At 29.9% G+C, this 23,416-nt stretch overlaps 1 protein-coding gene across 1 annotated transcript; it reads left to right on the top strand.

Annotated features, from left to right (window-relative positions):
* The first annotated feature begins 17,875 nt into the window (after positions 1-17,875).
* LOC130980547 (protein tesmin/TSO1-like CXC 2) lies at positions 17,876-21,272 on the top strand. Its single transcript, XM_057904212.1, has 9 exons — positions 17,876-17,932; positions 18,739-18,899; positions 19,003-19,603; positions 19,781-20,268; positions 20,353-20,521; positions 20,613-20,708; positions 20,798-20,864; positions 20,953-21,055; positions 21,161-21,272. The coding sequence occupies exons 1-9, from the start codon at positions 17,876-17,878 to the stop codon at positions 21,270-21,272; spliced, it is 1,854 nt and encodes a 617-aa protein (XP_057760195.1).
* Positions 21,273-23,416: the final 2,144 nt, after the last annotated feature.

Below are 23,416 nucleotides of genomic sequence, written 5' to 3' on the forward strand. Positions count from 1 at the left end.
TTTTAATCAATTTGAGTTTTTTGAGTAATCACCCCATTCGTCCGCTTAAACAACTATTAGGAGTTAGAATCTCGTCTTGTGTGTAGCAATTCATTGGCTAGCGATATACCTTTAATAAATGGAGCATCAATATTTAGTTAGACTTGACATGAGTAGCCGCGGGTACCCGACCCGTCCATACACGGTTGGGGAGGATAATAACGAGTAGTGGCAGATTTTGCTTAGTACAGGACATGGTCGGATTTATGGTGTACTCAGTCCATACTCTATAGTCATGCAAGAGAAACCGAGTCATCCTCACCTAAAGTCTTCTTCTTCTCGCCTTCTTCACAAAAAGCCTCATAGCTCCTGTCATCATTGTTGTTGAGCTCATCACCGCTTACCCCTTCACAGCTCCATCTTCCTTCACAATACATGTCGCCATCGTTACTTATCCCATTACCATCGTTATTGAGCCCGTCACCACCTTTCTCCTGCCTACCGGGTCTCTTTCTCACTCTCTCTATCTCTCTTTTTTTCTCTCTCATTGTGAGTCTGTTGAGTTCTTTTCTTCTTTTTCACAGACTCATCACTTCATAGCCGTCGCTATGAGTCCGGATGTTGCCATTGCAGTTTCATCTGAGTCTATCACAGAATACAGCACAATTCATACTTTTTTTATTTTATGATTAATCAATATTTTTGTTAAATCTTTTGTATTTTATAATTGATAATTTTTCTCTACAAAATACAAATTTGTGAAGAATTATTACAAACATAATTAATTAAAAAAATCAAGAAAAAAGTATAAAAAAATCAAATAAAAGATAAAAAAATAGAGTAAAAATTTATTTTGAAACTAAAAATTTATCAATTGTACTAGAAATTCTAAAATTTTGTATCTTATTATATAATTAATTTTAATTTATTACTCACTTTAACTTTATTATCCCTTTATATCCAAAAAAGTATATAATGTCACATTTATTTCAAAAAAAAATAAAACTTTTCAAATACATGTTATAATGTATAATTTAAGAACAATAAGATAAAAAATATCTAGAATTTTATAATAGTATTTGAAATTTTCAATGATGATAATACAAAGAGTTTAAATCTACTAAATGAATTCAATAGTTACCATTTGCACATCTTATTTAAATTTGAATTTTAAAGTTTAATTTATATCTTTTTTTCTAATATAAATTATTTTTGATAAAAAATAGAAAAAAATTTTATTAGACTAAAAAAATATTCTATCAAAAAATTATTATAAGGAGATTTATAATTAGAGAATAAAATAATAAAAGTATTAATAATAATAAAGAAAAAGAAATGAAGCTCATATTAAAGAGTGTTAGAAAAGAAATAATAAAGTTCGTATTAATAATAATAACGTTGAGAAATGATGTTGCTGCTTTAGCCTTTTAGCCTCTGGCTTTGGCCATCGTTTTTTTTTTGTTTTTTTGATTTTTTATTTAAATGATCAAGTCATAATAAAAAGAACAATACAAGAAACGAAAATAGCAAGATCAATAATAATTATACAAATCAAAATACATGAGAAAAAAATAAACTATTATATGATAGAATTGACATGAGTATATTTCATCATTAAATAAACAAAGTTAACGCAAAACAAAATTATATGTAAAGAGAGAAGAAAAGAAAGAGGGAGCAATAAGAAAAATATTTGTGAGCATTCAAGTTGTGTAAAATGATATAATATAGAAGGTTATTTATAGGTGATAAGAGAATTGAAATAATAAAGTCGTAATATTATATAATAAATATTCATATATGTTGAATAATGCTAATTGATCTAATTGATCCTAATTATACTTTAACAATTATATTCAATTAATTTATATACATAATATTAAATTGTGTGATACTTAAATATCTAATCAAATTAATTAGTTGATATGATTAAACTATCATAATGAATTGTATTTAGGGAGTCACTTAAATAAAGACGCTTAAAACGTCTTTTTTTAAATATGTTCTTAAGTAATTAAAATTCAATACATATAATTGATTAAACTATGTTATTTTTATTAAAATTAGATCAAATAAATTGATTTGGTCAAAAAATCGATAAATTATACCTTGATTTGATCTAAATTAATATTTTTTATAAAAAATCATTACAATATTTCTATTATAAAAAATGACTAAAATATTCTTTTATATATATATAGATATATATATATATATATATATATATATATATATATATATATATTATATATATAAGAGCCTTAAATTCTAACCATTTTTTTTTGTTGTTATAGAGTTAGAATTTAAGATTTTTAAAATTAAAAAATATATAATAAAAATATTTTGCTCATTTTTTATAATAAGGTTATTGTAGTCATTTTTTATAAAAAAGAATATTAATTTAAATCGGTTCAAGGTTTGGTTTACCGATTTTTTGACCAAATCAATTTGTCTGATCTAATTTTGACAAAAATAATATAGTTTAATCAATTATATGTATTAAATTTTAGTTAATAACGAACATATTAAAAAAATATTTTAAGCATCTTTATCGGAGTGTCTCCCTTGTATCTAATGAGTTAAAAGAAATAAATTAAAAAATACTCTCAGAAGCATGCCACATCAGTTTTATTATTAAGTGCAAAAACCCAATTTTTATATAATAGAATAGATATGATTTTGTCTTTTTGGTTGCATTATAATCTGATTTTTATACAAGTAATAAACAACACAATTACACTAAAAAATAACTGTTAAATCATGAAGGAAAAATTAATAAAATCAACGCATAACCAGTACTAAGAAAAAAACAAGATTTAGAAATATAGCAGAATTTAAGAATCATACAAAGTGAGAAAATTGTACATTATCAACAACATCTAACATCAAATAATTAATTGTTGAGTTAATAAATTAACTAATTAAATTAGTGATGACAAACATTATTGGGCAAGATAAATAATTAGTATTGATTAATTAATAATTGTATGTTATTAATTATTTATAAATATGTTGCAAGCAAAAACTTAGTTTAGCAGCCCAATTGGAATGAAAAAAACATAGCAAAGCTGATGGGTTAATAATATAAACAAAGCCCATAAGAAAACAAGGCTGGAAAAATCAAAACGGGCAAAATGAAGTGATCCGACCCAAGTCCTAGTACTTCACTCAGTTCAAACTCTTTCCATGTGCTTCAACCAAAAGCAACGTACACTTCTCTGTCTCGGTCAAATCACAGAAGAAAGAGAAAGAGCTTCTTCCACACGCCATTCACAGAAGAAGAAAGAAAGAGAGAGATTAAGCTTGAAAGGCAGAAGTCTAATCATCCATTTCAAACGAAATCAAGCTTAGGTAAAGGTTAAAGGTAACCCATTTCCGTTTACATGCATCAGATCTTCTTCTCCTCTTCCCAACTCTCTGCAAGTGCAAAATTGGCATACAAGGGAAAGTTGCTCCCTGTCCTAATCTGCTGTGTATCTACGGTCACAAATGATTCTTAGAGACCAAGTAGCTCCTCAATGGCTCAGATTCGGTTGACCATTGGAAGACTCTTGTGGTTGCTGTATTATGGCTTTTGGTCAAGATAGAGAAGTCAGAAGCAAAGTTTTCACTCTGATGCTTAATGAGAAACAATGAACGATGGGTTGGTGAAGCTCAATGCTCAAGAAGTTGACCTAGGGTGAGCTACCAAGGAAGATGCAAGGAGAAAAAAAGAAGCTTGCTGCTCATTCAGAAGGCAAGGAGAGAAAACCAGAGTTGGTGAGTTGTGTTATGAATAGAAGTTCCTCTACTTTGATAATGCTTTCTTTCAAAGAAGCATTCGGCCAATACTGAAGAACTGAATCTGAGGTTTGCAAATCTGGTTTATCACATAGCAAATATGCTGTTGATGAAGTCAATCTCCTTCATGTTTTACAGATTGTGATGTACTTTTCTATGCTTATCTTTCTGTAATTTCTTGTGAGAAAAGGCATAGTGAGAAAGTTCAAGTAAAAGCCATGAGTGAAAAAAGGCTGAGTGATACACTTGAGAGAAAAACCTAGAGTTATTTTCTGATTTTTTTAGGTTAGTTAAGTGTCTTGTATCTTGTACCTGTAAGGTATCCCTTTCTTAGTTGGGTTAGCACTAAGAGTAAATAGTTAGGTGTTAGCATAACCAATGTCAAGCTAGGTTAGAACTTGAGTGTGAAATTGGTGTATGTAATACTTTTAACTATAGTGGAAATTCCTCCATTGTTGTGGAGGAGACTGGATGTAAGTTGCATGGCACAAGAAAACCGAACCAGGATATATGCTGGTGTTAGCTTTTCTCTTCTCTGCTGTGTTCTATTTTCTGAGATTCATGAGACAAAACAAAATTGTCTCATAAATTTTTGCTGCTGAGTATCAACAGAATCAGAATTAAAAGTTTAATTTGAAAAGGCCATAACAGCAACTTAAAAGGAAGGCATAGATTCAACCCCCTTCTCTAAACCTACCACAACCTTCATTAATATACTTTATTAAATTTTCAATGACAACACTGAGAAAGAGAGAAAAAACTAATGACAGGGTAATTGAAAAAAAATTGCACCTTTCTGATAAATTGAATTTACCTTAGGTTAGGTTTAAATTTAAGAAAAGTATAAACTGCATAAAAATATTTAAAAATGGATGAAGGAAAACACCAAATTATTAAGGGTAGAATTTAGAAGTAAAAATCATTCAGAATTTTTTTTCAAAGAAAATATTTCATTAATAAAATGAAGTGAAAGGTCCACTAGGGACTACACATAGAGGGCAATTTTGGAAAAGATCCAACAAAGTCTATGAATGTAATTGAATTACATTGATTAAGTCACTTTCCTAATTCCTCAGAAGAAGTTTCGTTCTCCTCTTTGTCACAAAGAACACCATACCCAGTTCATCTTCATCTTCTTCATCTCCTCGGCATGGATCGGTAAGCCGCTTCAACACACATCCAAGATGTTCTTCGCTCTTTATTGAAGACCAATTCATTCCTTGCTTTTTAGATCTGCCAGCATAGGTTCGCTGCTAGCTCTATATCACTTGAATAGTTGTGACTTCTAGTCTGGTTGCTTGTATGAACTCTGACCATCTCTTCCATGGTTCTGTTTGTTGTGCAGGAACTTCTAGCTCCGCGAGCCTCCAAGCTTCACTGAGTCCGGACAGTTAAAAATGTAATGACCCACTGATTCTTCTTCCATTTGGCAGCGAATACACGTCGGGTTAGAAAAAGCAATTCTGGAATGCAACTTTTGGTTAACCGGTAAGCCTTCATGAGCCATCTTCCAGATAAAATTTTTTACTCTAGGTTGGCTTTTCATCTTCCATATGTTCATCCACAGCTCTTGTTGCTTGCATCGACCAGGGAGGAACTCTACTGGAGGGTGGTAGAAGAGGAATGCTACTTGGTAACCTGACGCTACAGAATATCCGCAGTTTTTGGTCCGCATCCAGGTTAGTTTATCGTCTCCTTTACAGATACGAGTAATGATAATTGCTTCAGTGATTTCTGGTTGAAAAAATTTTGCTATTTTATCCTGGTCCCAAGTTTTGTTAGGCAAAATTAGCTCTGAGACCCACTGAGGGATTCGATAATTGTTTTGATTAGAAATAGGCATAATTGCAGTGTAGTCATTGACTCAAGAATCTGTATGAATGTTCACCATATTTCCCCTGCCAATTTTTCAGATTAGCCCTTTTTCCAGGACTTTTCTGCCTTCCAAGACACTCCTCCAGTCCCATGATGGGTTATTCCCTGTCTCTGCTCTCAAAAAATTGTGAACTTGTAGTATTTGCTCCTATACACTTTATTAAGCAAGGAATTCGATTTAGTAAGTAGCCTCCAGCCTTGTTTTGCAAGCATTGCAAGGTTGAAAGTCGTTAGGTCTTTGAAATTTAATCCTCCTTGGTTTTTGGGTCTACATGTAATCTGCCAACTTATCCATTGCATCTTTCTCTCTCTATTTTTTTGTCCCACCAAAACTGTAGGATAGTGCGCTGTAACTCCTCTAATAAAGTATCAAGCAATCGAAAACAACTCAGAGTATAGATGAAAATTGTTGTAGCTACTGCCTTTATCAAAATCTCCCGACCGCTAGAAGAAAGTAGAGCTCGTTTCCATTGTTGGAGTTTGTGGCGGACCTTGTCTTTAATATAATTGAAAGTAGCTCTCTTGGACCTCTGAATAACTGACGGTAACCCCAAATACTTATTTTGATTTCCAACATGCGGAACCATAAGAAGATTAGATAATTAGTCTCGGGTTTGAAGCGGTGTATTTTTGCTGAAGAAAATAGATGACTTGTCTAGGTTAACCACTTGGCCACTTATACCCTCGTAGGTCTGTAAGATACTTAGTAAGCCTCGGCAGTCTCCTTCTATAGCTTTGCTAAATAAAATTGAATCATCGGCAAAAAATAAATGGGTAATTCTGGGACATCTGTGATTCAGTCTCAAACCAGAAAGATCCTGTCTCTGTTCTCCTCTGTGGAGCAGATGGGAGCTGAGAGACCCTCTGCACAAAATAGAAATAGATAGGGAGAAAAAGGATCGCCTTGACGCAACCCTCTACATGGTTTAAAGTAACCATGTGGTTGACTATCCACAGTAACAGGGTAAGAAACCGTCATCACACATTCCTTCATCCAGTCCAGCCATTTATCACAAAAACCCAACTTTTTCATCATTGCCCAAACAAAAGACCATTCGACTCTATCATAAGCCTTACTCATATCAATCTTTAGAGCTAAGTCACAGTCACCATATCTCTTATTTTTCAAGAAATGCATAAACTCGTGAGCAATAAGAACATTATCACTAATCAGCCTCCCTTTAACAAAAGCACTTTGATTGTCACTAATCACTCTATTCATGACTGTTTACATTCGGTGTACTAAAATCTTAGAGATAATTTTGTAAAAACTAAGACTTATAGGCCGAATATGCTTCATAGAGCTCGCATTATCAACCTTGGGAATAAGACAGATATGAGTGTGATTAAAAGCTTTCAAAATTTTACCTCCAAAGAAAAAACTCCGGACCGCTCTGATCACATCATCCTTAATTGTCCCCCAAAAGTATTGAAAGAATTTAGCTGTAAATCTGTCATCCCCAGGAGCTGAAAAGGGATTGATAGAGAAAACTGCTGACTTAATTTCCGCATCCGAAACTGGCCGAATCAACCTTTTATTTGTGGCTGCATCAATTTTCAGAGGCACATGTTGAATCTCCTCCTCCGGATCAGCCGGGTTGTTAGAGGAAAAAAGATTCACAAAGTAATCCTCTGCGATTTGAGTAATTCCATCCGGGTCTGTTGCTGAATTTCCTTCTTCATCCTCCATAACACACACTTTATTTCTCCTTGATCTTGACTTGAATTTCGAGTGAAAGAATTTAGTATTTCTATCTCTCCAATTCAGCCATTGGACCCTGGATTTTTCTCTTCAATACCTTTCCTCATCCTCCACAGCCTCTTCAAGTTCTGCTTCCAATATTCGAATCTCTGTGAGATTAACATGGCTTCCTTTTTTCGTATTCAGCAACCAGCCGTTCCTTAATGTATGAAATTCGGACTTGGGAGTTAGTGGGGGAGTTCCTTTGCCAGTCCACCAGCCGATGCCTACAATTTTTTAGCTTTCCAGCCAACTTAAACATTAGAGATCCAGATATTTCTATTTTCCATGCTTCCTTGATTAATGCTATCACATCCTCTTTTTCACACCATCTTTCTTGGAAGTGAAATCTTCTTTTAAATCTCCTCTGATGTCGATCGTCACTTAACAAAATAGGTTTGTGGTCTGACCCAATGCAATCTAAATGCGTCACGAAAGTATTCGGCCAAGCCACTCTCCACTCATTAGTGACTAACATCCTATCCAGTCTCTCCCGTATCAGGTTACCTCCAAACTGACGGTTGCTCCAAGTGAACTTTCCTCCTTCGAAGCCCATATCTACTAACTCACCCTCATTGATAAAGTCATTAAATTCTTGAATTGAGGATTCTGCCTTGTTTCGACCACTTTCCTTTTCATGATGGAATCTGATTGCATTAAAGTCCCCTATCACAATAATCTTTTCATCCCCAATCTGAACTCTTTGCAGTATCCTTTCGAATTGTTCTTTTCTTCTTGTTTCTTCTGTGGCTAAATAAACCCCAATTGCCTCCCATTGTTGATTAGATTCCACATGGTGACACTTTAAGTGAATAAAAAAATTTTCTTGCTTAATAACTTGCAAATTATTGCCTTCCTTCCATGCGACTGCCATGCCTCCTGCCTGACCCACCGAATCCACCGTGAAAAAATTTGTTAAACCTGCCCTCCTAACAACCCTCTCCATTGTCAAAGCATTATTTTTAGTTTCACATAGAAACAATGCTTCGGGAGAATGGGATATTGTGATCCCTTGGATGTTGTGAACTGTTAGGGAGTTTCCCAAGCCCCAACAATTCCACATCAGCATCTTCATCCCTCCTTGGGTGCCATATGTTGGGTGGCACCTTCTCCCATGCTTGCTTATGTATCCACTACTTGACATTGTCTCTTTCTATTTGTCATGTCTTGCAATCCCATATTGCTCCTCTTGGATCCTGAGACCGATTTGAGGGTTGGTTTCCTTCGGGCTAACTGTTTCAACTTCAGCTTGCTGCCTCCATTACCCTCCTCACTTTGGCTTGTTGCTTCGAAGGTGAATAAACTATTAGAATTTGCAGCTTCTATCAAATTCTCCTCTCTTCCCTTGTTCTGTTATCTTCTTTCCAGCCTTGGGTCACTCTCTCCCACTTCCTCTTGTTCTCCTCCCCCTTCTGGAATTTGGTTTTCTGGTTTGAAACCTACCTCAGCTCCACTATTTTGTGAATTGCCTTCTTGAATTGATAGGCTAGCAAATGCACGTATTAGATTTACTGATGTAGGCTTCCTTGACGTTTGTCTCCTCTCCTCCTTCTTTTAGGTTTGTTGGGATTTTGGTTCTCCTTTGGATTTTCTATTTTCCTCCCTACTTGTTCAGCTCTCAGCCACGAACCCCATTGTTTCTCTTTTGACTGTCCAACCGTTGTATCCTCCAAATTCTGTTGGCAATTTCTCACTTCATGACCAATAAAACCACAATAATAACAAAAGTTACCGATACACTCGTATTTCAGGTTCACCTCCATTACTTTTTTATTATTGCCTGAAATTTTAATGGATTTTCTTAGTGGTTTTGTGATGTCCAGCATCACTTTCGTCTTCAGCAATCGATCCTCCTTACCCCTTATTGAAAATAGATCTGTCTCTAACACGCTCCCAAGTGTTTCCCCTACTTTGCTGCCTAGGTTTCTTGTTTTGCATTGTTCTGGTAATTCCCATAGTTGAACCCAAGTTGGAACTGTTGCAAACTCCTCGTCTTTAATCTCCAAGTCCTCATTCCACCTTCGTAGATTTAAGATGTAGTTTTTGAAAAGCCAAGGTGCACCTCTTTCAATCCTGATCAAGTCTGTTTCATTGTCGAAGAAGAATTGGAACAAGTTCTCCCCATGATCCATGATTTTGAAACCTATCGGTTGGCTCCAGATCGCATATAAAGCTGCCTCAATAGTTCATGGACTAATTTATCGATATGAAAATAGCCTGCCTACAAGACTCCTCGAGCATTTTTCTATCCCATCCTTTATATCCTCATCATTGAATAGAATGAATGTTTCTTCATCTGTCACAGTAGTATTGGTAGCATGAATTCGATCAGCAGCATGTGTTGTCATTGTTCCCTAGTAGTCTTCTATAAGTCAGCCTCACAATTAAGAATTCTCCTTAAAAAATTATAGCAGAGCAGAGTACACAAACAAACCCTAGAAAATAGGGCACATAAATTTTAATTAGTAATCGTTCAGAATTTACCACGGTGCTCATTGTATATATAATAATTGAGAGAACTCATCTCAAGTTGGCTACGAACAAATAAAATCGTCAAAAAATTCTATAAAATTTGTCCACAAAGATGCAAGACGTTGCAAGTGACTCTATTTTTCATTTGTGAATATCTTTAATAACTTCTGTATTGGCGGTCATATGAGCTTTCTTACTTCACTCTTTTTCCACACAGCTTGCTCATCATGCATGTAAAGAGACAATAGATGATTATTTCGTTTTTATTCTGACAGTAGCAACATTCTGGGGAGGTAATCTGAAAAATTTGATTGTTGCATAGAAGAACATGTATGCAGTTCGGTATCCAGTTGCTACATCATAGCTTTTTGATTTATTCAAAGCCCATTCATCACTTATTAGTTGCCACTCTTAATCATATCTTATATAACATATATTTACAGTAAAGCATTTTGGATTGAAGCTAATCAAACTGAAGTTTAAATAAAAGTGATTTTATAGAATTAATTTTGGGTAGAAGTAAATTTGTGTCACCATGATTTATATTTGACAATTCTATACTAAAATTGATTTTGATAAAATAAATATTGTTTGGATAATATTAGTTAAAATCACTTCTAGATGGATAATTATTAAAAAGGACATGATATTAAATTATAATATTATTTTTTTATACATGTTTAATTATTTTTATACTTTTTTCTTATATGTTTTTATATAGTATGTTTTAGTATTCTTAGTACTCTTATTTAGTACGTTATAATTTTTTACTATTATTATTATTATTTATCGTTAATGTTTTTATTTAATTTAATTTACTTAATGGGATCAATAGATTATATTATAAAAAGATGATAATAAATATAATGCACAAAAATTACCATTATAAAAATATAGAATGTCAAATAAAAAATTAATAAAAAATATAAATAATAAATAATAAATAATAAAAAAAGCGTTCAAATAAAAAAATAATAAGAATTTTATAAATAATATAATAATAAAGGATAAAATTAGTAAAAAAATAAATGTTAAATATCAATGGTCAAAAGCCAGGAAAGCTAGAAATTGTTGCTTTTTGTAAATATGATTTTGTGACTAAAATCACTTTTGTGTTTATAAAGAAAAAAAATTAAAATTTTTAAAAAGCTATAACGTGCTTTTTCTCTTTTAACATGGTTGCCAAACACACCCTCATTCTTAAAAGCAACTAATTAGACCATCTCCAGTAGGGAACTCATCCCAGTTCTTGTTTATGGCCCACCTGTCATAAAAAGTAACTTCACATCAGCTTTTGCGTGATAAACAGTAAATAGAAACTCAAAGCATCTCTCTCTTCTCCATTAGGAGGAACTAACTTTAGTCCCTATTGTGGTCCCACTTAATTAATTAATTAAAATACTTGTAATTAATATAATTAATTTTTTTAATAATGTAATTTAAATATTTAAATTTAAAAATAATTCACTATTAATTGATATTAATATTAAATAAATTCATATATAACAATAATACACAATAGATAATTTGGGGTTATATTAATTTGTAAAATTACTTAATACAAAGAAAAATATAATTAAACTCTATAGTTGACGACAAGCATTGTGAAATTGCCATATGTGTTCAATCAAGTCTTCCTTCAATTGTCTATACTGCTGCCTATTTCGAAGTTGGGCATTTCTTTGGAGAAATTGATAGTATGGTGCAAAATCTTCCTCTCCCAATTGAGGTTGTGATAAGCCATTTTTAACATCATCATACTCTAATTATATTAAATAATTAAATCATATTTAATTTATTAATAATTATAATAATTAATTAATTATGTAAAGTATACTATATATATATAACGTTAATATGTATAATGTATATGAAGTATACTATATATGTAACGGTTAACTTAATACATATATATAAAATATTAATTTTATTAATAAAATATTTTTTTTTTTGAGATAGACAGAATCTCTCTTAGCAGGGCTTCTCTTGTTCCGAAATTTGTGAAGGAACTCATTTTTTATTTGCTCCAACGGTAGATCATTCCTTTTTACTGACACACAGTAAATGAAGTTCAAAATTTTTGAACCGTTAGAGTTGCTCTTAATTAATTACATAATTAAAATAAGATAATTACAATATAAATAACTATCGGTATAATATATATTTTTTTAAATTATTTAAATATAATATTTACAAAAATATATAATTTATAACGTATTTACGCATAAATCTTATACATTTTAAGTATTGAGTTATTAAAACTATAAAAAGTACCACTCAAATACTCTACGTCTGTGATACATGCAGTTTAAACATCCGTGCATAAACTGGGTCGGCACAGGATTTGGTGGTCCAGGAATCTTTGGACCACTTAGTGGTCCAAGTAGAAAACATGTTTTTAGAGTTTTTTTTATCAATTGCTACGTAGTTCTTGAATTAATTTTAATTACAAATCAACCCTATATATTTTATTTAATTATAAAATAGTTTTTTATTTTATAAATTATTATTTTATTAATTATCTATTATATTTATTAACAATGAAATACAAAAATAACAACCAATTATATCCTCCATTCATCCTAATAATTCCAATTGATTAAAAAATTAACTTTGATCTCGTTACGTTCGTCCATGGCTTCCAAATCGTGTTTCCTTGAAATTCAATCGATTGGTTTTTTAAAACAATCGATTGAATGATAACTCAATCGATTGGTTTACATTATATCACAAAACAATCGATTGAAAGTTGTAAGGTAGAATGGTAAAAAACTTATACCAATCGATTGTTTATACTTTCCAATCGAATGAATGCCTCAAAACAATCGATTGTTGTTGTTACTCAATCGATTGAATTCACGAAAACAACATGGATTTGCCAAATACAATCGATTGGAAAGTGATGACATTGAAGTTTTAGCCAAATTCAATCGATTGGTAATGTAATCCAATAGATTGGAAGGTGATGAAGTTGAATGTTTTGCCAATTTCAATCGATTGGTAATGGTACATAAAATTAATTTATAGATTGGTAATTTATAAAATTAATTTTGCCGATCAATAGTACATTTTGCTTTTATTCAATTAAGGCAGAGTAAAATATACAAAAAGTATATGATATTGATAAGGTAGCAGCGTATCAAGTAGTAAGTATGCTTAATTTATTTATTTGTGTTATGCACAAATTTAGTTTCGTTAAAATATTAGTAGCCAGTGCTCTAATTTTTGTAAATATGTTTTGGGATAAGTGTTTGCAATTAGTTAAATGTTAGAATATATTGAGTAAATTCTTTTAATATATTTAGAGTTAATATAAAACTGAGGGTAAAAAACGCATTTAAGCCAAGGAATAAAAGTTTATTACGCATATAAGTCAAATAAGAATCTGATACAAGAATTCACCAAAGAAGTTTATTAGGCTAATTTTTTTTTTAATATTGATCAAAGATGTGTGTTACACTATGTTATTTAGTTTCAAGTAAGTTTTACTCTACTATAATTTTTTTTTTTTACTTTTCAGAAGACACAAATCTAAAAATTTTATAAATTAATTTAAAAGAAAATATCATTGACGTTTTATAAATTTTATGTACCATTACCAATCAATTGAAATTGGCAAAACATTCAACTTCATCACCTTCCAATCAATTGGATTACATTACCAATCGATTGAATTTGGCTAAAACTTCAATGTCATCACTTTCCAATCGATTGTATTTGGCAAATCCATGTTGTTTTCGTGAATTCAATCGATTGAGTAACAACAACAATCGATTGTTTTGAGGCATTCATTCGAGTGGAAAGTATAAACAATCGATTGGTATAAGCTTTTTACCATTCTACCTTACAACTTTCGATCGATTGTTTTGTGATATAGTGTAAACCAATCGATTGGGTTATCATTCAATCGATTGTTTTGAAAAACCAATCGATTGAATTTCAAGGAAACACGATTTGGAAGCCATGGACGAACGTAACGAGATCAAAGTTAATTTTTTAATCAATTGGAATTATTAGGATGAATGGAGGATATAATTTGTTGTTATTTTTGTATTTGATTGTTAATAAATATAATAGATAATTGATAAAATAATAATTTATAAAAAAAATTATTTTTATAATTAAATAAAATATATGGGGTTGATTTGTAATTAAAATTAGTTCAAAGACTACATAGCAATTGATAAAAAAACTCTAAAAACATGTTTTTTACTTGGACCACTAAGTGGTCCAAAGGTTCCTGGACCACCGAATCCTGTGCCCACTTGGTCCACTGCTGTACCGTATCCTAGATACATACAGTTTAAAAAATATATTTTTTATTAAATAATATTTATTTATTTTTTATTTTTATATTTTTTTATATTTTGAAATTTAATAGAATTATTTCATAAAATATGAATATATTATAAGTGAAATATAAATTTAACTATAAAAACAAAAATATAATTTATTTGAATTAGATTAGATAAATTTTAAAAGTTAAACCTAAAATTTGATTTGAATCCAATGTAAATCGCTTCAATTTTGATATATTTTATAATTAAATTTAAATTAGATCATATTGAATTAAATTAGATTTTAAGTTTTTAATACTCTAACTAATTAATTAGCTTATTGATTTATTAGTCTAATTGATTCAATTATGGTTTAACTGAAATAATTATTTTATAATTAAATAATAAATAAATATAAATAAACACACTAAAATATAATTATAGTCTAGTATAAGTCTTAAAATATCATCTAAATTTAAATATTACATCAATAAAAATTTTATGATCTTATCAAAATACAAACTCAAAAATTATTAGTTAAATAACAAGTATTTCTTGATTGATACTATCATTTATAAATAAAATTATAAATAATAAAATATATAAATAATCTTTGATCTCATCAATTATTAATAATTTAATATTTTTCATACCAAAAAACCATAATAATTTATTCACAATTTTAACAAGGTTGTCAATATAAAAATTTATTTTATTTTTAGAAATTATTTTATTAAAAATGATTAAATTAAATTTTAAAAAGTTATATTTAAATAAATTAAGACTCTTATATAATTTTTATAATAATTAGGTATTTTTATATTTAAAATTTAAAATTTTAATAATTAAAAAATAATAAAAATTAAATAATTTTATTTGTGGATCATATGTGTTATATTTTATTTTATTAATACTTTAAATATGGATGAAATTTATTATTTAAAGGGAAATTTTTTTTAAAAACTGCATGTATACAGCGTCAAGAATTTTATTATGACCGTATCCCGGGTATAATGCACGGATTTTTAAAATATATATATTCCGGGTACAAAATATTCAAATGGTGTTTTTTTATGATTTTAACTGCTTTGTATTCGAGAGGTGTAAGATTTATATAAATAAATTATATATTTTTATAAATATTACATTTAAATAATTTAAATAAAAAATTCCTAGATATAATAGCATTTTATTTAATGATAGATTAACATAATTTAATGCAGACATAAATCAGAATGCAAAATGGTGAAAATATAAATATATAATAGTATAACTGTATAACTTAGGTAGTATATTCTCTGACAAATAATACTTAATATTTATTTGGGTGTCATTAAAATAATAATTTTTTATTTTTTAATATATTTAATAAATTTCTATTAATAAAAGTAAAAATACCTCTAGATAAAAATATATATTTATTTTTGAGAAGTTATAATTTATATAATTTTTTTAAAGATTAAAAAAAACTATTTTTCATATAATAAATAAATAAAAAATACTTTTTATATTATTCTACTAATATAAATTTGTATCAAATAATAGAAAATTTGATAGAAATTCAAAAAAAATAAAATAGGAATTCCTAGAATTAGAGGTAAAAAAAAAAGTCGAGTTTCTAATTACATTATGCATATCTATACTAGTATATTTTATTCCTATTAATAGTATAATAATTCTCTAATTAGACTATAGACCAGTACTATCTTAACATTATCCTCTCTTTTAAAAATAAGTTTGTTTCCAAAATTACAAAAAAATTTAAATATTAATTAAAATTATAAATACAAATTACAATTAAAAATATATTAATCTTAACAAAATATTTTCTATGATACTGTGTTAAAAAAAGAATCTACAACAAAATTCATTGCTCGAAAAAAATTTAACCCTTCAATTCTATAAAATAAAGTTGTATATACATTGGCTTAGATTTTGGCCTACGAAAAAAAGTACAAATTATAGCTAGGTTCAATATTTTTTTTAGGGGTGGCAACGAGTAAGATAGAGTTGGGTAAGGTAGGGTTTGTATCCAACCCTAATCCTATTCGAGAGTTGAGAATATTTTAATTCTAACCCCTACCCGCTCTTGACCCGTTGATACACGACTCTATTCGCGGATTACCAAAAAGATGCAATATTATTATATAAATTGATGATAATTTAAAATAGAATCAACTTTTATGTAAAAATAAAAGAAAACGTATTAAAGTATCAATTAATAATATTTTTTCAGTAACTAAAGACCTTTTGTATTTAGTGAAAGGTCTTTGGTTCAACATCTATTTAAAATATATTTTTATATAAATATATACATATTGTTAGAATATAATTAGGATCAATTATGATCATTTAACATATCTGAATATTTATTATAGGATATTATATCTTTATTATTACGATTCTCTTAATACCTATAAATATCCTTTTATATTGAATAAACAACTTGAATACACTCAATAATACACAAATCCTTTCTCCAGTTTAGTCTCTTGTTTCTAACATGGTATTAGAGCTATGGTATCCTCCTCGAAGAGGATAGGTTGTTTTTCTTGCGGTGAAATCACGGTAGTTTTTGCATTTCTTTTCTATGTCATCATTCTTTTCCTTTTGTCACTCCTTTGATGTTTCTTCACCTCATCGACTATCCTATTTTTTCTGTTTTGTGTTTTTTCGAGTCGAATGATCAAACACCATTGTCATCACAGGTCCGTCTGCGTTTCGTTTGTGTTTTCTTATGGCAGTTTCGTCTGCGTTTCTTTCTAGCAGTTCTGTACTTCTTTCAGACAAGCGGCAGTTCTATCTGTGCTTCCTTCAGACAAGCGACAATTCTGTCTACGCTTCCTTCAGACAAGTGGCAATTTTTGCGCTTCCTTCAGACTAGCGGCAGTTCTATCTGCGCTTCCTTCAGATAAACGGCAGTTCCATCTGTGCTTTCTTCCCACAGTTCTGTCTACACCCATTTTATCTGTTTATGCAATTTTTTTTCTTTATTTCGTTGTGTCTTGTGTGCGGGTTGGTCAGGTTGAGTCGAGAGCATGAGTGGGGGTGGCTTAGCCACTAGCGAAGAGATATTCTCTTTTTGTATAAAGATAAATGAATTCGGACCTTATTTCTTTTATATAATAAAAATTTAAAATAATTAACTAATCAAACTTATAATTTTTGTAATTTGTGAATGCATTACTTGGTTTAAAAAGTTGTTAAATTTTTATCTTCTTATTATAAAAATCTACTCCAATACAAATGTATGATATATAAAAATAACAAAAGAATTAAATAATTCCAAAAAAATAGAAGTGAACCATACTATTAAATATAAAAAATATTTAGTCACAAAAAAAAATAAAAAATATTTTTAAAAAATTTAATAAAAATATAAAATGAATTTATAATTTTATTAATTTTCCTATCATAATTTAAGAATAATTAAAATAATAATTTATTATTTTATTATTCTCCGATCCTTTTAACCGAATAACGGTCTAACGGAATAAGATAAGAGACATAGAGGGAAAAAACGAAGTGAAATAGTGACTAGTGAGTAGTCCCCACCAGATACATTAAATTTAATAGTCTCTTCCCGCCTTCCCGCTTCTTCAAACCCTTCTTTTCGCCTCTCCGTGTTTTTCGCAACAGCAACGGAGGAAAAACAGAGATAAACTCCACACTCTGCACCTCGTATATAAGGAATACTCATACGAAGTTACAAACTGTTGCATTGTGTGGGTGTGAATAGCCACGCACAACAATGGTCATGGACACGCCGGAGAGGAACCAGATCAACCCTTCCCTCTCTCGTGTCCAGGTTTTACGTTTTCTTCTTCCCATTCTGCCTTCTCTGCATGTCTTTCGTTAAGTATTCATGGAAAACGCTATGTGTGTGATTTTTCTTGTTTTTGGAATATCTGTTTTATGAATATCTCACCATGCAGTTCAATTTGCACCAGTGGCGGAACTTGAGGATAATTTTTGGAGGGGCCAACATGTTAAATTTGAAAAAAAAAGGATAAACTTTTGGAGGGTCCAACATGTTAAATTTGAAATAAAAGAAAAAGATTGGATGAGTGACAGAAGTGAGTATCAAAGAGGGTGTAGCTTGATTAGTAACATAACATTTGACCAATTATGCTATTTATACTTTTTGTAATGGTTCTACTATTTTTTTTATAATGGCTCCCTGTGACTACAAAGCTCCGCCACTGATTTGTAGGGATTGCAAATAGTTTCTTTTGCTTTGCGTTTCGCGTACTGTGGTTTGCGTTTCATAATTATCCTCTTATCGGAGAGCACCTTTAATTTTATATGGGGAAGGTACTCTTGGCACTCTGAAGTACTTTTAAAAATGTTAAGAGGTCTCATGCTGGTGTCAATTTTCAAGTTCCTTTTTTTTATTATAATATTTTTATCATCTTCTGTTTTGGAGTTAGTGGTCATTCCTCCCATCGCTTAATGCGGCAAAAGGTACAATTAGTTATGATGCTGAATATGTATATTTACAAGTACATTCTTATTTGCTGTATTTGTTTATAGTCTTGATTATCTGTTTTTACATGAATTAATCCTTTTAATTAATCTACATTTAATTATATTTCTTCTCTTTGCTCTTGGCAGGATTCCCCTGTATTCAATTTCCTCAACGGTTTGTCGCCTATAAAGACCGAGAAGCCTGCTCAGATTGGTCAAACGTTTAGCTCGCTTAGCTTTCCATCCCCTCCGCGTGCTTTTGCTTCACCCAATCTTACCAGTTTCAAGGAATCAAAAGTGCTCAAGAGGTGATCTCTCTTCCTTGTTTGATTATTTTTAATTTGCTTATATCTGTATGAATACTGTTCAATGAACTATTTCTGACTTGTTACTTATTATTCACATCTCTAGGCATAACCCTTTTGGGAAATCAAGGCCTGGGGTGTCATCTGAAGATGGTAATAAATTTCAGATAAGTGACGTGGCTATTGCAGATTCATTTCATCCATATCATAACTCGAGGGAATCTCAGGGAAATTTTCATGATGGAATATCTGCAGTTGATGATTCGATTGCTCTACCTGGTGAGCACACAGACTTCTCAGCTGAGATACCACAGGCCTTAAAATATAATAATTGGGGTAACCCTGGCTATGATCCTGGTCATGAGGATAACTCTCTTGATTCAATTGAAGTCCTTAACCAGGAGTCGGGTGAATTTGATCCGAAGGGGCAAGAATTAGAGCATTGGGATAATTTAATCTCTGGAGATACTGACTTCTTCGTTTTCAATTCCCCAAATGAAGCAGCGGCTTTTAAGGATATAATGCAGAAGCCAGATTCCCATCTTATGCCTCTGGTACCGGAATCTTCCATATATAATGGTTTGAGAGATGATAGCAGAGCTAAAATAGAAGACTATCGTCCCGAGCCTTTAGCAGTCACAGACCAAATGCAGGACAAACATTACGTTGCCATGACTAGCAATACAAAGGAGAAAGCAGCTGCTGAGGTAGATAAGTTTGTTACTGTTGCGACGAATTATGCATATTATATTTAGTTGTGAACATTGCATTGCATTTATAAATTATAATTCTAGCGAGTATCTCTAGATTTTAGCCAATTGCTTCATGGTATGTCATGGCAAAAGTAAATTATTTATTTGAAGTTCTATTTCTTTTGTTTGCAGTTTGCTTCTGTGATGAATCGTAGTAAGCGGAGGCGATGTCTAGACTTTGAGACGGCCAGTGTGCAAAGGAAGAACTCAGATCATAATTTAAAATCCGATTCTCTTGTACATTCTAATGAAAAGCAACTGGTTGCTGCAAAATGCAATAGCAGTTCACAGCAATGCACTATGCCTGCAGTTGGCTTAGATTTGAATGCACTTGCAGCCTTGAAGGGAGACAAAAAAGTCATAAGTAATGACAATTGGCCTTGTGAAATTCATGTTAATCTTCCTAGTTGCACTTCAATGCAAATCTATACCAGTCATGAACATCATGATCCATTGGCAATGGAGGTGGATTCATCAGACATTGGGCTTCAGCCAGTTGAGGATAGTTCCCATGCATCAGATTTCACTGTTGATGAAGATGTCAATCAGAATAGTCCCCAAAAGAAAAGACATGGAGACTGCAAGCGTTGTAACTGTAAAAAGTCAAAGTGCTTGAAGCTGTAAGTTGAAATAAGTGATTACAATGTGACAGGCCTTTGAAATCGAATTTATATTTTTCTTGCTTATGACTTTTTGTTGATAAGATATTGTGAGTGCTTTGCTGCTCGTACCTACTGCACTGGCAACTGCTCATGTAAGAATTGCCACAACAAACTTGATCATAAAGACGAAGTCCTTCAAGCTCGCAAACAGATCGAGTCTCGCAACCCTCTGGCTTTTACTCCTAAAGTCATCCCTGAACCTGAAATTGGGGTCAGAAATTAAATTTCAACTCTTGTTTTATGCTAGCCGGAATTTAATCCCGTTCTAAAACTTTATTGATTTATTTTTTTTTCACTTTCAGAATGACCCAAATAAAACTCCAGCACCATCACGACACAAGAGAGGATGCAACTGCAAGAAATCATCCTGCCAAAAGAAATACTGTGAATGCTTTCAGGTATTCATCCATTCTTGCTATGTATCATGAATGCTTTAGTTTTATTTATAATATCAGTTATTAATAGTAGTGTGTTTTGTTTTTCAAAGGCTGGTGTTGGATGTTCCATAAACTGTAGATGCGACACGTGTAAGAACACGTTTGGTAGAAAGGACGGTGAGTTGTCACTCTTTTTGCAAATTAAATACAAATTAAATATCTGTCAGAATCTAACTGTTTTATTGTTTCGATTTTAATTCTATAGGAGTAGAAATCCAAGCAGAAATAGAAATAGAGACATGTGGTAAAGAGATTGTTGAAAATTCATCCCAAAAAATTGAAATTCAGAATTCGAATGGGATGTCTAGGTTGAAAATGTTGTTTTTTGGTTAACTTTGAAATGATAAAATTGATAATTTTGCTTATTAACGCTGACTTGATTTATTTTTTGATTTTTTCTTTTTATGTGATAGTTCATTGAATTTTCTGTCAGAGGAAAGGATGTTTGGGACTCTTTGCTCTCAGCCAACTGTTTCAGACCAGGAAAGGATAGATATTCTTGGAGACAGAGGTAGAAATGGATAGGTCTCCAATGACTTGGACCAAAACTACTTCTCTAAATGAGAAGAAATTTTTAATTGATAGTCAATAAATATTAGTTAGGTCTGTTTCTTTTTCAGTCAGATTAATAGTTTGTACCTTTAAGTATATAGATATCGTGGTTTTTAAGTATATTTTAACTTTAGTGTCATTTTTAAATGAGTATGGATAGACTATATTATTTCAGTTGTAACTAATTAATTTAGTTTTATTTTATTTGAGTTCTTTCAATTATTTAGCATTTATTTGAGCAATGGTTATAATCTTTATAATTATTCTAATAAATAATCTTTACAGGTTTTTGTTAGAGAAATTATAGTTCTATTTATGGTTTTTAAATCCGTGTTTATATATATAATTGTTATAATCTTTATAATCATTCTAGTAAATAATTTCTACCGTTTCTATTAGAGAAATTATATTTTTATTTATTATTTTTGAATTAGTATATATATTACTAATTTTATAATTAAAATATATTATATTTTATTTTTTATTATAATTAAAATTAAATATTTTTTTAAATTAAAAAATTATCTCCTCTTCTCTTTCTTTCTTTCTCAATCTTTTTCATTGCTTCACTCACTGTCTCTTATATATTATTATTAATAACTAATTACAAATTTGACAATCAAAATATATATGACATTCTCTAATTACATTCAAATTAAATTAAAATATTAAAATTGAAACATATTTATATTATATATTATATATATTACTAACTAAAATGTGTCATATGACACTCTCTTATTAAAATTTAGAAAAAATATTTCTTCAAAAATTAGTAAACCTCCTTTTTAAATTCTCTTATCTGCATTTTTTTTCTATTTCTCTCTATTCTTTTCACTCTATATATAATTTATAATTTTTAATTTATATTAGTAATTTGATGAATCAAAATGTGTAGCCATATATTTTTTATTATAATTAAAATAAAATTTTTTCTTAACTTCCAAAATTAACAAACTCCCTCTCTTATTCTTTTTCTTTATCTTTTTCTCTCTTTTCTCTCATTCTCTATTTTTTTTAATCTTTTTGTTCTACAAAAAATAAAATTAACATAATATAATTTAAATAAAAAATATTATTTTATGCGCATTTTTTATTAAGTTTTAAATTTTTACTACTTATCTTTTTAATTTATATTTTTTACTTTTTTTAAATATTTATTACATATAATTTAGAGAAAATACTAATGTTGTGATTAAAAGTTAGAATTAAGATTTAATTATTTTAAGAAAAAAATGAGTTAATTTTATAACTATCAATATAATTTTTTTATACTAATGTCTAGTTATATTTTTATATATAGATAGAAAAAAATATTATTTTTAAATAGCAAGTATAAAAATTAATTATTTCTATTTGTGCAACATATATAAAAGTATACACGTTAAATTCTTTCAAATTTTAGATAAATAATGTTAAAATTAATTATTAGTAAAATATTAAACTCTTTCATATGAAAATAATAACTAAAAAATTATTATTCAATTTTTTATTTACAGAGACCCCGATTTTCTTAGTCGACGTGGACTTTTGTCCATTACGATCTTTTTGTAAAAGTAGTTTAATGCTATAAATTTTTTGTGCCATAATCTATAATATAAAGACTGGCATAGTTTTAAAAAAATTATATTCCCGTAATATTGTTACGGATAAAAATACTTGTATACACTATTATTACTATCAATAAAGCTCTACATCCAAGCAAAATAGTTAACCAATTCTAACCAAGTTGTTATAATAACTTTTCAAATTACGCGCCTTCTTCTCCTTCTCCTCCTCCTCCTCCAATGTTGCGTCTTCTTCTTTTTTTTTTCTTTTTCGTTATTGTCATCACCAATAACACCAACATTTTATTAATTCTGATTTTTTCTGATGTTATCATTAAATAATTTCGATTCATTTCTTAGTTTATTTCTGTTCATTTGTGTGTTAATTGAAATTCACTTGATGCTACTGATAAATATTGATCAAATTTTTTATTCTTTAAGTAATTTCGTTTCATTTATTAGTTTAATTGATGTTTATTTGGATCCAAAAATAAATTTGATGTATTTTTATTAATGATTGAGTCTTTTTAACTGTTTGTTCAAATTTGAACAATTTATTTATATGCTAAT

This window comes from Arachis stenosperma, chromosome 5 (genome assembly GCF_014773155.1).
Source record: "Arachis stenosperma cultivar V10309 chromosome 5, arast.V10309.gnm1.PFL2, whole genome shotgun sequence".
NCBI lineage: Eukaryota > Viridiplantae > Streptophyta > Magnoliopsida > Fabales > Fabaceae > Arachis > Arachis stenosperma.

What these genes read in the sequence shown, in the direction of transcription:
- LOC130980547 (XM_057904212.1), top strand. Translation starts at nt 17,876, where the DNA reads ATGGTCATGGACACGCCGGAGAGGAACCAGATCAACCCTTCCCTCTCT. An exon ending in GAATCAAAAGTGCTCAAGAG is followed by an intron (nt 18,900 to 19,002) that starts GTGATCTCTCTT and finishes TCACATCTCTAG; the next exon opens with GCATAACCCTTTTGGGAAAT. An exon ending in AAGTCAAAGTGCTTGAAGCT is followed by an intron (nt 20,269 to 20,352) that starts GTAAGTTGAAAT and finishes TTTGTTGATAAG; the next exon opens with ATATTGTGAGTGCTTTGCTG.